Below are 14,918 nucleotides of genomic sequence, written 5' to 3' on the forward strand. Positions count from 1 at the left end.
TGGGACAGGGCCTGGCATGCACAGTAAACCCTCAGCCCAGGGTGGCTGTGGGGCTCTGAGTGGTTCCCTGGGCAAGGCCCTTCGTCATACAGGATGGGGAAAAGGGTGGACCAGTCCCATTGCTGACTGCTCTGCAGACGAACAGGCCCTGCACCCTGGAGAGAGCACAGAAGGGCAGGGCCATGTGCTCCAAGGACATGCCCTTGGCTCACCTTGCTTCCCACTCCAAGTTTAGCCTTGCACTTGCCAGTTGGCGGGCATCAGGGCATCCTGGTTTCTCATTCCTCGCTCTGCCACTTTCTTTTGAATCCTAAAAACCTTAGTTTTCCTCTTTGCAAAACTGAGGGTGATGACCCCTGCCCTGAAGAGCTACAGTAACGAGACATATAACTCAGGGTCTGGCACTTGGCAGACCCTTGATAAACAGACATTCCCCTTGCCCCGACCTGACTAGACGCTTCTGAGCATGGAGACTCTGTCTTTCCTTGTACCCAGTGATCTCTTCGTCAGTACTCAGCACAGAAACCAAACCAAACCAAGTCCTCCTTCCACGGGGCATGCTCAGCCTTTCTCCATCAGTGTTTTCCACCTGTCTGTCCCATGAAAAGTCACAGAGGGAAGCCCCCCAAATGCCCAGAGGTTCCATATGGGGTTTGGGGTTATATGGAATCAGAATGGTCATCACCAGGTTTTGGAATGGACAAGCCGCTGCAAATATTTCATTTGGTGGACAAAGGTTTCCAAAAGTCGTGAAAAGCCTGAGAGTTAAAGCTTACAAAAACCCTCAGTCTAAAGATCCCACCTTCGAGCAGACCTGCAATACCAAACTTCCTTCAGATTTGAACTTGATCCCAGTGGGATGTCCCTGAACTCAAACCCCTGGTAGAAATGGATTTGAGTGAACTGGAGAAGTAGGTGTTCTCTTACCAATACAGAGAGGCGGAGGGTAGTTCCAGCGCCGCACGGTCCCGGGCATGCAGGAGATGTGGGCATGGCCCTAGAGGAATCAGGAAGAGGGTGGGCCAGCTGCCCACACAGGCACAGCTGCATGTACAGGCTGGAGGAGGGGCTTGTTCTTAGGCTTTGGGCTAAGGAGCAAGATACATGATCCACCGGGGGTTGGGGAGAGAGGTAGAGGGAGAGAGCTGGGGAAGGACACTTATTAACACCCATTACTAAAGAAATCTCATTACTAAAGGTTCCTCATGAGACTCCTTTAATTACTAGATTCTTTCATCGCCTTCAAAGAGGAATTAAGTTTTCCTAGAGTCTAATCAAACCGAAACTGCAGGGACACATGTGAGGCTGGCTTGTGCCAAACGGCCAAAGTCAGCACTCTGTCTCATGCATGAACAGCTCCAGGAGGGGACAACAGTCCCTGAGGGATCTGGGGAGCTTCTCTCTGTTCTGCGGAGACTGCAGCTCTGCTGGGAGAAGGCTGGCTGATCCCCGCTCAGGGCGGGGATCAGTCCTGAGGGGGCGTCAACGGAAGGTACCTGGAGGGCATATCCCGGCTCACACTGGAAGGAGACCACATCGTTCACCAGGTAGCGCTCACCAGTCTTCACCCCATTGCTGGGCACAGCAGGTTCTGGACAACTGCTCAGGCCCACAGCTAGACCAGACAGAGACAGACGACAGGAGAATGGACAAGTCCGTCAGGCTGATGCACTAGCAGGCTGCAGGCAGTGCTGGCAGCGAGGAGAAGCTGCCTCCAAGCTGTGTCCTCTCTGCTTTCTCTCCTCCCAACCTCTAGGCCCGTGTTTCCCAAGCCTTTCACCTTCCAGCACGTGGGAAAAATCAGAATGTGTATATGGCACAGAGGCCCAACAGATCAAAGCCTCCTAGAGCAGGTGGGTGTCATCTGGGAGCTCTGACTGTGCCTCCAGGCTCAAAATGATACAACCCTGCTGCCACCCCAGGAAGTTCCTTCGTCTCTTCCCATGCAACTCCGTGGGCTTTTAAGAAGTGGATGTGATGCTTAGAAATGAAAGCTGCTTGGGCCTGAATCCACAGATCTCAGCATCTGGGACAAAAGACTTCAAGGACAGTATTAAAACAATCCTCAGAGTGAACTGGAAGTGCTTCATCTCAGCTGTCATCTTGTCTCTTTTTTTCTCCACTCTTTCCCACCCTCCAAGTAAAAGGCAACTCAGTATTTACTGAGGTGATCACAAGATAGTAACCTGAGACCTACTTACTGGAACGGAAGTGGTGGACAGGAGGAGGAGGAGGGGCAGAGGGAAAAAGAGAGGAAGCAAGAGCAAAAAGTGTGGTAGGAGAAAGATGGGATGGAGAGAAAGGTCGAGACAGAGAGAGAAAGATGGAAGGACACGGAGAAAGGTCCATTCTAATTTCTTTAATTGAAAGTCCATTCTAATTTCTTTACATGGCAGTGGTGAATTTTATTTAAGCCAAGTTTACAACAAAGGAAGACTTTTTAAAAAAAATCGTAAGAAATTTATTACTTTTGAAAGCAGACTGGTCATTTCCATTTCAATTAAATACACATCAAATGTGAGTCATAGCAATAGATAGGACTTTTGTATCCTGCAAAACCCTTTGCCTCTACAATAGCAGTTAACTCTTCCTTTCTGTACTCTCTTTGTAAATGATCTACAAAATGGAAATGTAACTACAGGGTCCTGGCTCCCAGGAATTTCAGTCTCCAAATACTAACAGAGACCTCTGATATCCCCTAGATTCTTCCACTGTGAGAGGACAGTGCACGATAAACACCAGCTACTGAGAAAACCACCAGTTGTCTTGAACAACAACAGCAGAAAAAGAAAAAAGAACATTTCAAAGAGGTGAATTTTTCCTGGGAATGAGGCAGTAGAATAAAAAAGAGATTTAGGAAAGAAGTCTCTCTTTGGAACAAGAAAGAAAAGAGAACATTCAAGGGAACATTAAAGGATTCAATTTTAAATATTGGATAAAGAAACAAAACTGGAGAGAACAGAGGAGAGAGGGTGAAAGGCAAAATGTAAATTATTCAAGGGCCTAGGATACTGCAGCCCACCAGGTGACTGAGGTCTGAGAGGTCCATGGGAGGAAGGTCTCAGAGGTCCCTGTCCTGTCCTCCACCCTGCAGGGGCTTGGCTTCCAGCTGCCCTGCACTTTCTGACCAGCTGACCATTTCCGTTCCTTCAGGTGATGAGCATCCTAGGATCTAGCCAATCCCCTCTCCACCACCTGGATGAGACGCATTTGTTCTGACACCAGCTGGGTGATGCTGACACCAGCTGGGTGAAGCAGCAAGTGGGGCTTCCATCTGTCCATCCTGTTCAGAGGGTCCAGTCAAATACCCCTTCCCCCATTTCTTCCTTCTCATCCCATACCTGAGTCAGGCGCTCCTCCTGTAGAGTCTCACCTGGCCAGGGCCGGCGCCCCTCTTCTGTACTCTCTTAGCCTATCAGCTCGCACTACAATGACTGTCTCCATGTCCCTCTCCCCCTAGACTCTGCGCTTTGTGCTTGTTCATGTTCGTTCTGTGGGCGCCTACCACAGGGCATGCCACCTGGCAGGGGTCCCGTGTTTCTTCAGGACAGTCACCTCCCCTCCAGCTCCGGGGAGAACTGCTGCCCCTCCTGGGGACACCCCTGAGAGACCTGCAGCTCTCATGCCCTTCTCTGTCCACATGCCTGCCTCTCTCCCACGGACTCAGAAAGGACTCCTCTCTCTTGATCTTATGCAATCCTAGCAAAACCAGCATTGCACCTGGCACACTGTAAATATTCAGTAAGTATTTGTTGAATGAATGGGTGATAGACCCTGCTGCCAACCCATTCCTGCACCCGTGCAGAGGGGACGGGCAGCCAGTCTCAGGATGAAAGCAGCCACCCCAGCAACCTCTGTCTTTGTTGCCCCACAAGGCACATCTGCAATCCTTTTTCATTTTTAAAAATTAAAAAAATTAATACAATTTTAAAGGTTACTTTTCACTTCCAATTATTATGAAATATTGGCTCTATTCCCCGCGTTGTACAATACACCCTTGAGCCTATCTCATGCCCAGTAGTTTGCACCTCTCTCTCTCCCTGTAACCCTTTTCTTCAAGGGTTTTTAGTTGTGATCACTTAGGGATGCTGGAAGCCAGGAAGTAAGGTTTTGAGGATGGAGGGAGAAATCTGATGGGAGGGGAGTAAAGTCTGCAACGAGAAGAGGACATTCAAGGACAGCTGCATCACTGATCAGAGCTTAGAGAGGCCAGTTTTTAGACTGGAGCACCTTACACCTCCATTATTCTCTAAATAATATCCCAGGCCCCTTCCCATTCCTGTGGGGACTCAGAGGGAGCACACAGGTTTCTGCATAACAGACCCTTGGGTAAGAGCCCTGGCTTCACTGCTTCCTGGCTGTTTCTGACCTTCTCTGAGCTTGAGCATCCTCATTTAGGTCTGTGTGAGGCTTCAGCAGGGTAGAGAATACACAGCCCCAGAACAACCCCCGGTTCCTCGTGGGGAACTCAGGCCCTGTCAGTTCCCACCCTGAACCCTGCACACTCTGAGACTCTGGATTCTCACTTTTGTACTCCAAGTGGAAGCCGGCTGCAGACACACTGATGTCTGAGTAGAAATGCAGGTAGAGCTGGTTGGAGGTGCTATTCAGTAGGGCAGGCACGGTTGTTCCTGGGCAAGGAAACAGGGACCAATCAGGCTTAGCCTCTCCCACCCCTGGGCACCACCCCTATTGCAACCTGTTGAGGTTCTCATCCCAAGGTCCCCATGTGTCCCCAGCTATCAAACCCACTGAATGACAAGTTAGCTCCCCTCAGAGTGCTGGGTTTCTAATACCTACAGGAGGAGAGACTCTGAACAACTTCTGGCAAAAGAGCAGTGAGCACGCCACACGCCAGCAGCAGGTGGCCTCCTTCGGGGGCCTATAAGGTGGTCCCTGCCAGGTGTCTTCAAAGCGATTCTGACATGAGTTAATTCTCTGGGCCATCCAGGCACTGTAGACGGTCTACCTGGGGCATGTGACTCATTCCTAGATCTTGGCAACAGGGAGTTCTGGGGCCTACGAGGCCCAGATAAACTGCCCTGGCCTTTGGGCAAAATCATACACTACACTTAGAAGCCCACTGCTGGAATGGAAAATGGTGAGGCCACTCTGTCGGCAGTCCTTCAAAAAAATTACATACAGAATCTCCATACGACCCAGGATTTCCACTCCTAGGTATACATATACCTAAGAGACTCGAAAACATGTTCCTGTGGAAACTTGTATGTGAATGTCCACAGCAACATTATTTATAATTAGCCAATGAGTGGAAACAACCAAATGTCCTTCAGCTGGTGAATGGATGAATGAAATGTGGTCTATCCACACAGTGAAGGGCTGACCCTTGAAAACATTACACTGAATGAAAGAAGCCAGACCCAGAAGGCCATATATTGTAGGACTCCACTTAGATGAAATGTCTGAAACAAGCAAATCCATAGAGACAGAAGGTATGTTAGTGGTTGCCAGGGGGTGGTGGTGAACAGGCTGATGGGAAGTGTGTACAGATAGGTACCTGGTTTCTTTTGGGGCTGATGAAAATGTTCTGGAATTGGATAGTGGTGATGGTTGTAGAACCTTGTGAATATACTAAAACCCACTAAATTGTACGCTTAAAAATGGTAAATTTTATGGCATATGAATCCCATTTCAATAATGATAATAATAATTCTACCGCCGCCCTGCGAGTCCAGGTCCCTGGAAGCCCCCATCTCACCTGAGAAACTCCCCAGCATGGTTACAGTGTTGTCTGCACCGTCAAACACTTCCAGGGAGTCCCAGTTCTGCTCTGTGACAAAACTGATGACTTGAATCTGGGAAGGTGGGGGGGGGGAGGGCAGTGAACTGCTGGTTAGGCAATCCTCTCTTCCCCACTCTCTTCCCCCTCCTCCTTTCAGTTACTGAGCACCTCGTCTGGATCACACTGTGCTGGGAACTTTGATAAAAGGAAGACGCAGTCCCTGTTTCCAAGGAGTTCATTGAGGGAGAGAGAGGTGGGATGGTTATGTGACAGTGGGGTGCTCTGTCAGGCAGAGAAGCGGGAAAGGACAGTCCAGGGCATAGGGCTACTTCAGGGCGACTGGCCTTCTCCTCACCTCTCTAGCACTCCTTGAGTTTCCTCACTGTCCTGTCTCCAGACATCCTGCAGCTGCGAGCCAGTAACCCACCCCTGGGTGGACTTGTCCACCGGGAGTCCCTCTGGTTTCTCTCCGTCGGCCTTGGGGCCTGTCCCCCTCCTCCCAGGAGCAGCAGCTGTCCAGGGGGTCCTCCACCTGCTCCATCCGCACCCACCAGTCTGACCCCGATTTCGCTGCTGCCTCGGGCTGCGGGCGCAACACCCCCGATGTGTGTGAGCGGGTGCCTGTCGGTTTGCGCCTTCCCCTCACCTGCAATGCCTCCTCTCCCAACTCCCCCCAAAATCTTAAGAACAGTACCCTTCAAGTCACCTGAAAAACACCTCCTATGACTCCTCCCAGGCTTCACACTCCACCTCCAGGCCCACCTCCTCCTCTCGGTGGCTTCCCCGAAGGCCCAGCCAGCCCCCACACCTCATCTTTCCTGAGCTGGGAGCTGTTGTGTTTTTCTGATTATGGGCCTCCACAGCGTCCCTGCCCTGAGGGGCTGGAGACAGGCTGCGAAGTCTCCCCCTGGCTCCTACCTGGATGCCAGCGCCTTCTGGGACCATGATCTTCCACACACAGTTGAGGCTGTTGAGGTAGGGCTCGGGGAAGCCGGGGGAAAGGATGGTGCCCCTGCGCTCCGTGAGGTTTCCGCCACAAGGCACTGGGAGAGAGGCAGCTTACATCTGGGTGGGTCCGCGGGGAGCAGACCCCGCCCAGGGCTTCCGGCCTCGCTGTGACTCCGCCCCTGCTGGCTCCGCCCACGTGCACAGCCCCGCCCCCCTCCCTGGGTGGTCCCCCTACAACCCTTCCTCAGGGACCTGGACTCTGGCCCGCCACCCCCACCCCCCAACCCCGATCAGCGGCTCCCATTGCCCCTTCATACCCACTCACGGGACATGGGTTGACCTGGAAGGGGCCACCCGCTCTCTCAAGTTACCCTGGCAGGCAGAGCTCGTGTGTCTCGCTGGGTATTTGCTGGCCACCCTCTCCCCCAAGCCCTGGTTGTCCAGGACTCACCCACACACGTTGGTGCTGAGACATTCCACTGGGCCAAGGCCCCAGGAACGGGGAGGCACTCAATTTCTGGGGAGCCCTGCAGGGCATAGCCAGAGTTGCATTCGAAGCGGACGATGGCCCCCACCGAGAAGTCACTGCCCAGCCTCCGGCCGTAGCGGGGTTCTGGTACTGAGCTGCACTGCGTGGCGCTGGTTCGGGGCACCGCTGCAGGGAACAGGGGTGCTGAGGGGCAGGCCTCACCCCTCTAGAAACGGGCCCGGGGATGGACACATCGTGGGGCTGGAACAGGGTGGGACTCTGAGAGGCTCTGGGTGCTTTCCCTTAGGGCGGGGGTAGGGGGCTTTCTAGGATGAGGCCCATCTTCCTGGAATACAGCTGGACACAGCAGGTAGCACAGCTTCTGGAAACTACGGAAAGCCGTAAGAGCCTCAGGCCCAGCCTTTAGGCCCAGCTGTGCTCTTCGCCTTCCCAATGAAGCCCCTTGCCCGGTAGGGTCCGATGTCCCCTAAGACCCTGCCCAGGGCCCTGCTCTCACAGACCTGAATTTCCCTTCCCCACCTAAAGGGGGCGATAGGACCTTGGACCGCCCCAGGCCCAGGAAGGGTGTCTCTGGGGCAGGATTACCCCTACACAGGGCAATGCAGGTCATTCTGGGCAGTGGAATATACAGGACCTCACTTGGAACCTGAGCCCCAGGAGAGTGGACACTCTCCTCAGCAAAGAGAGGCTGGGGCCTGCAGGGGAAGGCTAGGCTGCTCTGAGACTTGGCCTTTCAGGGCCATAAGGAGGGGAACAGACACTGATTACCCACTTTGTGCCAGCTACTCTGTGATGTGACATGGTCACCCTGATTTTATAGGTGAGCAAACTGGGGCTCTGAGATGGCGAGTAGCTGATGCCCAGTTAGACGGTGCCAGGGCTGGGGTTCAAATCCATGTCCAGCTCACTCTGAAGCCCATGTTTTTCCTGGACCTTTATAGGCCTTGCAGGCAAAGCCATACTCCATGGGAGAAGGTCTAGGTAAGAGGCCTGGGCTGATCCTCGCAATGCCACGAGGACTGTGCCACACAATGGGGAGTGGGGGAGGGCACAAGTTAGCTTCCCTTCTCTGATTTCTCCCTTTATCCAACATGGAGTTGGGTTCAAGAATTGTCCATACTGGATGTATAAAATTCAACAGTATTTCAGGGAATTGCCCCACAAACACCGTAAGAATGAGGCTCAGACTGGGGGGGGGGTCAAAGGTCCCTGTTCTCCTTGATCCCCGAAGATGGAGACTGCCTTCACACCTCCCACGTCACATCCTGCATACCTTGGTAAACAAAGTGGAAGCCTCTGGCTGGTACTTGGCCTTTGGCACTGAACTTAACAAGGACTTGATTGGAGGTGGCCAAGGGCAGCGATTCTCCTGCCAAGATAAGGGGTAAGGAGAAGAGGAAGATGGTGAGTCCAGCAGTCAGTTGGGCAGGTAATATCCAGGCCAGGACAGAAGTGCTACCCACATCCCACATAGCAACCCCTTCCACCTCCCAGGTCTTCCTGAAATAAAACCTCACATTTATACTGTACTTTAAAGTTTACAGAAAGCTTTCACATCTATGGTCTTATGTTGACCTATATCAATGCAAGGTTAGCACTCAGTACCCACAGTCTATAGATCAAGAAAGAAAAGTTCAGAAAGATCAAATGACCTGTTTAGAAAGGAGAAAGCTTCTAAAGACATGTTGACCCACAGGGATGGGGAGAATGGCCATTACCAAAGTGACTGGTGGTTTACTTAGAAAACTGATGTCAATCTGATAAAAACAAACAAGCAAAAAGGCCCCAGTTCTGGGAGGGAGGGTGATGTGATCATCAGAGAGCATCCCAGGCTTTCCCCAGATGCCCTGCGAAATGACTGATAACCAGAGCGATCATATAATTTATTGCTCACACTAGGGCACTTCTGAGAGTCAAAGGGCATGTTATTAATAATTATTATTCTGACACAACCAAATGAAAGCTGGGACTATACCAGGCAAAGCAGGGTGTATTGTCACCCAACCGATAACACAGAAACTGGGGAAAGTCTGCACAGGCACAGGAAGCTAAGGAAGCCCAGCAGCCTCTATATCAGAAGAAAAAGGTGTGTCTTCTGCTTGATGTGGTCCAGATGGACCTGCATCTGTGAGGTGGAGTCCAGCTCACCATCTGCTTCCTGTCGAAGCTCTTGGAGAAAGTGGGCTGATGGGCAATGGCAAGGCCACTCTGCATGCTGCCCCTCCACAACCTTAGGGACCCCTGGAAATGTCTGCTAACCCACCCTCAGAAGGGCTGTAAACAGAAAGCCAGGCTATATCTCTACTGCAGCGAGGTCTGACGTTGGAACCAGCCAAGGAGGCTTTGGAAGGCACATCTGGGGCCAGCTGTGCTTCCAGAAAGCCCATGTGATATTCTTGGTTGTGGGGATTAGAGACCCTTTTTCACAACACATTTAGATTTACAGAGGTCCCAGATGGCTGAGCCTAGGAGTTACTTCCCCAGCTAACTTCTGGCTGCCAAAGCAAAAAGAAACGCTTGAAGAAAAGCTTTTCTTGATTTTCACCACCATCTCTAAGTCCTCCTTTCAATAAGTGTGAGCAGAACAAACTCAACTTTTCCATACTCCCAGCTGGATATATGTGAAGTGAAAGTGTTGTCGTTCAGTCATGTTCAACTCTTTGTGACCCTCTGGACTATAGCCCACAAGTTTCCTCTGTCTATGAAATTCTCCAGGCAAGAATACTGGAGTGGGTAGCCACTTCCTTCTCCCGAGGATCTTCCTGACCCAGGGAATGAACCCGGGTCTCCTGCATGGCAGGTGGATTCTTTACTGTCTGAGCCACCTGGTATATGTGGCGTAGGACCTCATAATCTCTCCCAGATCCTGTTTCAACTTTCATTCCTAGACATAGCAATCTCCATCTCCAGGGATAAACACACAGTAAAATCCCTGAACATAAGAAAAGATTCCAAAGGTGTAAGGGAAGAGAACTCACAGAAGTCAAAGCAAGTATCTTTATGTGAACTACAACAAAGAACAGGTGAAAAATCTCAGAAGGTTTTCAATCGCGGTTGTCACAAGATGAAATTCTAGTATTGTATCTCTGAAAGTAGAGGAGGAAATGTGTCAAAGGTCAGATCTGAGATCAATAAAGCCCGCAAAGAGATGAAAGCACCAGCACAAAGAACTAGATTCTGTAGAAATCAAACAGAAAAGTGGAGGTTAAAGTTGGGAAATTCTTCCAGAATCCACAGAAAAAAGATGGAGAGATTAAACTAATGAGAGGAATGACAAGTTACATGGAAGAGATATGGGGAAAAAATCTGATATGCATATATTAAGAATTCTAGAGAGAGACGATGAGAAATTGAAGGAGAACAAACAATTTAAGAAGGACGACAACATTCTAAGCTTAAGAAAGATTTGAGGTTTTAAGTGAAGCTGTTCACAAAGTGCTGGATCTAAGTAATGAAAAGCGATTTCCACCACAACGCATCCTAGTAGCCTTTTCAATTTTAAAAATAAAGAAAAATATGAAAGGTTTTTAAAAGAGAAAAACATGGATTGCCTACAAGGACAAAGAATTAGACTGGACATCAACTCATCCATAACATTAACTATGGGAATAAAGTAACCACTGTGGTTTTGAAATAAGTTGGTGACCCATAATTTGATTTATAATCAAGTTGTCATTTATATGATACATCAAAGGAAAGGCATTCTCATACATGCAAGGTGACAGAAAGTACTGCAGTCAGGAGCCTGACTTTTAAAAAATGAACAAAAGTAGGGAAACCAAAAGGCATCAGGGATAAAGACAACTAGCAAAATGTAGTTCAACCCAATTAATTATTGTTAGGAAGGTAACAGCACTAAATGCAAGTGGAGAAACTTGTTCCTGGGAAAGAAGTCCATAATTGGAACATAATTACTAACAACATTGATAAGGCACGAATATATCCACAAAATTTGGGAATTAGCTGTGGGTCAGGTATGAATGGAAGGGTGAAGAAGCAAAAGCAAAACAAACCAAACAAAACCCCAGAATGAACCAAACAAGGGTATCGCATGCTTCACTGATAAAACAAGGAAACTTCCTTTTAAAAGAAAAAGACTCACAAAGAAAACGAGGAAAGATAAATGAGGCAAACATATACAAACACGGAAGACAAGAAGATCGCACAATTGTGCTCACTGACATAGCAGGTGAAGTGGCTCAGTCATGTCCGACTCTTTGTGACCCCATGGACTGTAGCCCACCAGGCTCCTCCGTCCAGGGGATTCTCCAGGCAAGAATACTGGAGTGGGTTGCCATTTCCTTCTCCAGGGGATCTTCCCGAACCCAGGGATCGAACCCAGGTCTCCCGCATTGGAGGCAGACGCTTTAACCTCTGAGCCACCAGGGAAGCCCTTCTCATTGACATATCAAGTAGAAAAACAAACGGAAGACTGTTGAGTAGCGATCCTCAAGCTTTTCTTTTCCTCCCTGACAACCTTAGGGACAGGGACACAGTTCACTCCCATCATCACCAATGGCTCCTCATCAGTTTTTCTCTACATAAGAGACAATCTGAGGATATTGATATTAATGTATACAGGTCCTATACTTCTTTCTATTAATCATGTATCTATCTATCTATCCATCCATCCATCCATCTATCAATCATCTATGTCTAACTCTATTTCTATTTCCACTGGTTATTTACATCTCTATCCATCTCTCTTTCTATATCCATGTTTATCTATAGGCTTCATATGTATACCTATCTTTCTACCTGTACCTATACTATACTTCTGGAAAAGGCAATGACAGCTCACTCTAGTACTCTTGCCTGGAAAATCCCATGGACGGAGGAGCCTGGTAGGCTGCAGTCCATGGGGTTGCAAAGAGTCGGACACGACTGAGCGACTTCACTTTCACTTTTCACTTGCATGCATTGGAGAAGGAAATGGCAACCCACTCTAGTGTTCTTGCCTGGAGAATCCCAGGGACTGTGGAGCCTGGTGGGCGGCCATCTATGGGGTCACACAGAGTTGGATACGGCTGAAGCAATTTAGCAGCAGCAGCATACTATACTTCTCTATCTATGGTTATACTTTTATCTATCATGAGATTCTGAAAGCAATCCCAATTTGCCTTCCAAATCCCTACCCTCCAAAATCCCGATTTACCTTCTTGGTTGAGTGTGTGTGTGTGGGGTTGTTTCATCTCATTGAAAACCACTAATATATTGGATTTGAATAATAAAACTGAGTAAGACTGATCTAATGGCTACTACAAAGCTTATTTAATCCTAACAGTAACTCTAAGAGTAGAATGTTTGCTTTCTTCACTTTACCCTTGAGGAAACTGATGCTCAGAGTGGCCAAGCACTATGACCACAGGCACTGACCAAGCAAGTGGGAAAGCAGGGAGCAGAGACCAGGAAGTGTGACCAAACCAGCCCACCCTAAAGGAAATCAGTCCTGAACATTCACTGGAAGGACTGATGCTGAAGATGAAGCTCCAATACTTTGGCCACCTGATGCGAAGAGCCGACTCACTGGAAAAGACCGTGATGCTGGGAAAGATTGAGGGCAGGAGAAGGGGATGACAGAGGATGAGATGGTTGGATGGCATCACCGACTAAACAGACATGAATTTGAACAAACTCTGGGTGATAGTGAAGGACAGGGAAGACTGGTGTGCTTCAGTTGATGGGGTCTCAAAGAGTTGGACAGGACTGAGTGACTGAACAACAACAAGAGGGTGACCGTAGAGCCTACGTTCACCCTTTCCCTCTCTGTGGACTTTCTACATGACAAAGAACACACATTCTTCTCAGATACTTAGGGAATTAAAAAGAATGCCTTTGGCTACTGAGATGACCTCATTTAATCTCTAGAGTAGGGCTTCCCTGGTGGCTCAGAGGGTAAAGTGTCTGCCTGCAATGTGGGAGATCTGGGTTCGATCCCTGGGTTGGGAAGATCCCCTGGAGAAGGAAATGGCAGCCCATTCAAGTATTCTTGCCTGGAAAATCCCATGGACAGAGAAGCCTGGTAGGCTACAGTCCATGGGGTTGCAAAGAGTCAGACACGACTAAGCAACTTCACTTTCAACCTCTAGAGTAGAAATGGTACAGGCTGGCAATAAAAATAGAAATTAACACAAATGTTTAAATGTAAAAACAATAATGTTCAAGTTCATGGGGGAAAAGAAGAGATATCCTTAAATAACTCTTATGCAGAAAGAATAAATCATGATCACAGATTATTAGAGAGCAATGATGATGAAAACAGTACATATCAAAATTTATGGCGTGGAGCCAAAACTATGTCTAAATGTGAATATATATGCTGTAACCTAGACAGGATATTAAAAAGCAGAGACATTCCTTTGCCAACCAAGGTCCGTATAGTCAAAGCTATAGTTTTTCTAGTAGTCATGTATGGATGTGAGAGCTGGACTATAAAGAAAGCTGAGCACCAAAGAGTTGATGCTTTTGAACTGTGGTGTTGGAGTAGACTCTTGAGAGTCCCTCGGACTGCAAGGAGATCCAACCAGTCCATCCTAACAGATATCAGTCCTGAATATTCACTGGAAGGACTGATGCTGAAGCTGAAACTCCAATACTTTGGCCACCTGATGCAACCAACTGAGTCATTTGAAAAGACCCTGATGCTGGGAAAGATTGAAGATGGGAGGAGAAGGGGACGACAGAGGATGAGATGGTTTGATGGCATGACTGACTCAATGGACATGAGTTTGAGTCGGCTCTGGGAGTTGGTGATGGACAGGGAAGCCTGGTATGCTGCAGTCCATGGGGTTGCAAAGAGTCGGACACGACTGAACTGAACTGAAGTGATATGCTGTAAACATGCTTCTTTATTACATGGAGAAAATAACAAACAAAACTCTCAATCCAGAGAGTTAGAACAAGAAGAACAAAATAATCTGAAGAGAAAAAAGGAGAGACTTTATGAAACAGGGGTCAATTAATTAGAAAACAAGTCTATAGAAGAATTGGCACATATTAATAGAAGCAATAAAAAATCAAATGAAGCAAAGAAAACAAAACAAACTAAACACTATAAAACCTCTGGTCCAGTTGAAAAAAAAAAAGGGCAACAATGAATATAGCATTCAGTCTGTGGTGTTTGTTATTATTTTCCAATTAATTATCCTCTGCTTTTGTTTTATAATATCTCTCCTGTTTTTCTTCAGGTTATTTTGTTCTTGTGTATAACCACTAATACAAAGGAGACTAAACATTACCATAGGATGTTATGTAAGCTATGGTGTTACATTTAAAATAATTATAAAATGGATTTATTTTTACTAACATGAAATATCAATGTTGATGTTAAGGTAATATACCTGATTAGACCAATAATCATGGGAGAAAAGAAAAGAAAAACCACTTAGAAGAGATAAAATAATGAGACAAATTCATTTGCAGATGGTATTGCTTCTTGCCTAGAGGACCCAGGAGAATCGTTTGGCAGTGTTAGCATAATTATGGAAGGGTCAATAACTTTACAAGATGAATATACTCCAAATACCAGTCTTTTAATATACCAGCAAAGACCAGTTAGAAAATATAACGGCAGGGGGGCAAGGGGAAGACTCATTTATAGTAGCAACAACAAATATTTCCATGAAATTTCTAGGTATAAAGTTAACAAAAAATGTATACTGCCAAAATGAAAATGATAGCACCTTTCCAGAGGTTTGTTTTTCTTTTCTTTCAGAAGATAATAAATAGAGAGACATA

At 47.8% G+C, this 14,918-nt stretch overlaps 1 protein-coding gene across 2 annotated transcripts in view; it reads right to left on the reverse strand.

Moving 5' to 3' along the window:
- Positions 1–14,918, reverse strand: part of CSMD2 (CUB and Sushi multiple domains 2) — a 683,354-nt gene that overhangs the window by 112,828 nt on the left and 555,608 nt on the right. For both annotated transcript variants that reach the window (XM_027967572.3, XM_060416549.1), the window contains exons 33-39: positions 8,455–8,550; positions 7,143–7,346; positions 6,662–6,786; positions 5,720–5,816; positions 4,527–4,631; positions 1,497–1,615; positions 928–997 (exon numbers count right to left, since the gene is read on the reverse strand). In XM_027967572.3, coding sequence (XP_027823373.2) covers positions 928–997; positions 1,497–1,615; positions 4,527–4,631; positions 5,720–5,816; positions 6,662–6,786; positions 7,143–7,346; positions 8,455–8,550 — 816 coding nt within the window. The remainder of the gene's footprint in view (positions 1–927; positions 998–1,496; positions 1,616–4,526; positions 4,632–5,719; positions 5,817–6,661; positions 6,787–7,142; positions 7,347–8,454; positions 8,551–14,918) is intronic.

Source organism: Ovis aries, chromosome 1 (assembly GCF_016772045.2).
Source record: "Ovis aries strain OAR_USU_Benz2616 breed Rambouillet chromosome 1, ARS-UI_Ramb_v3.0, whole genome shotgun sequence".
Taxonomy (NCBI): Eukaryota; Metazoa; Chordata; class Mammalia; order Artiodactyla; family Bovidae; genus Ovis; species Ovis aries.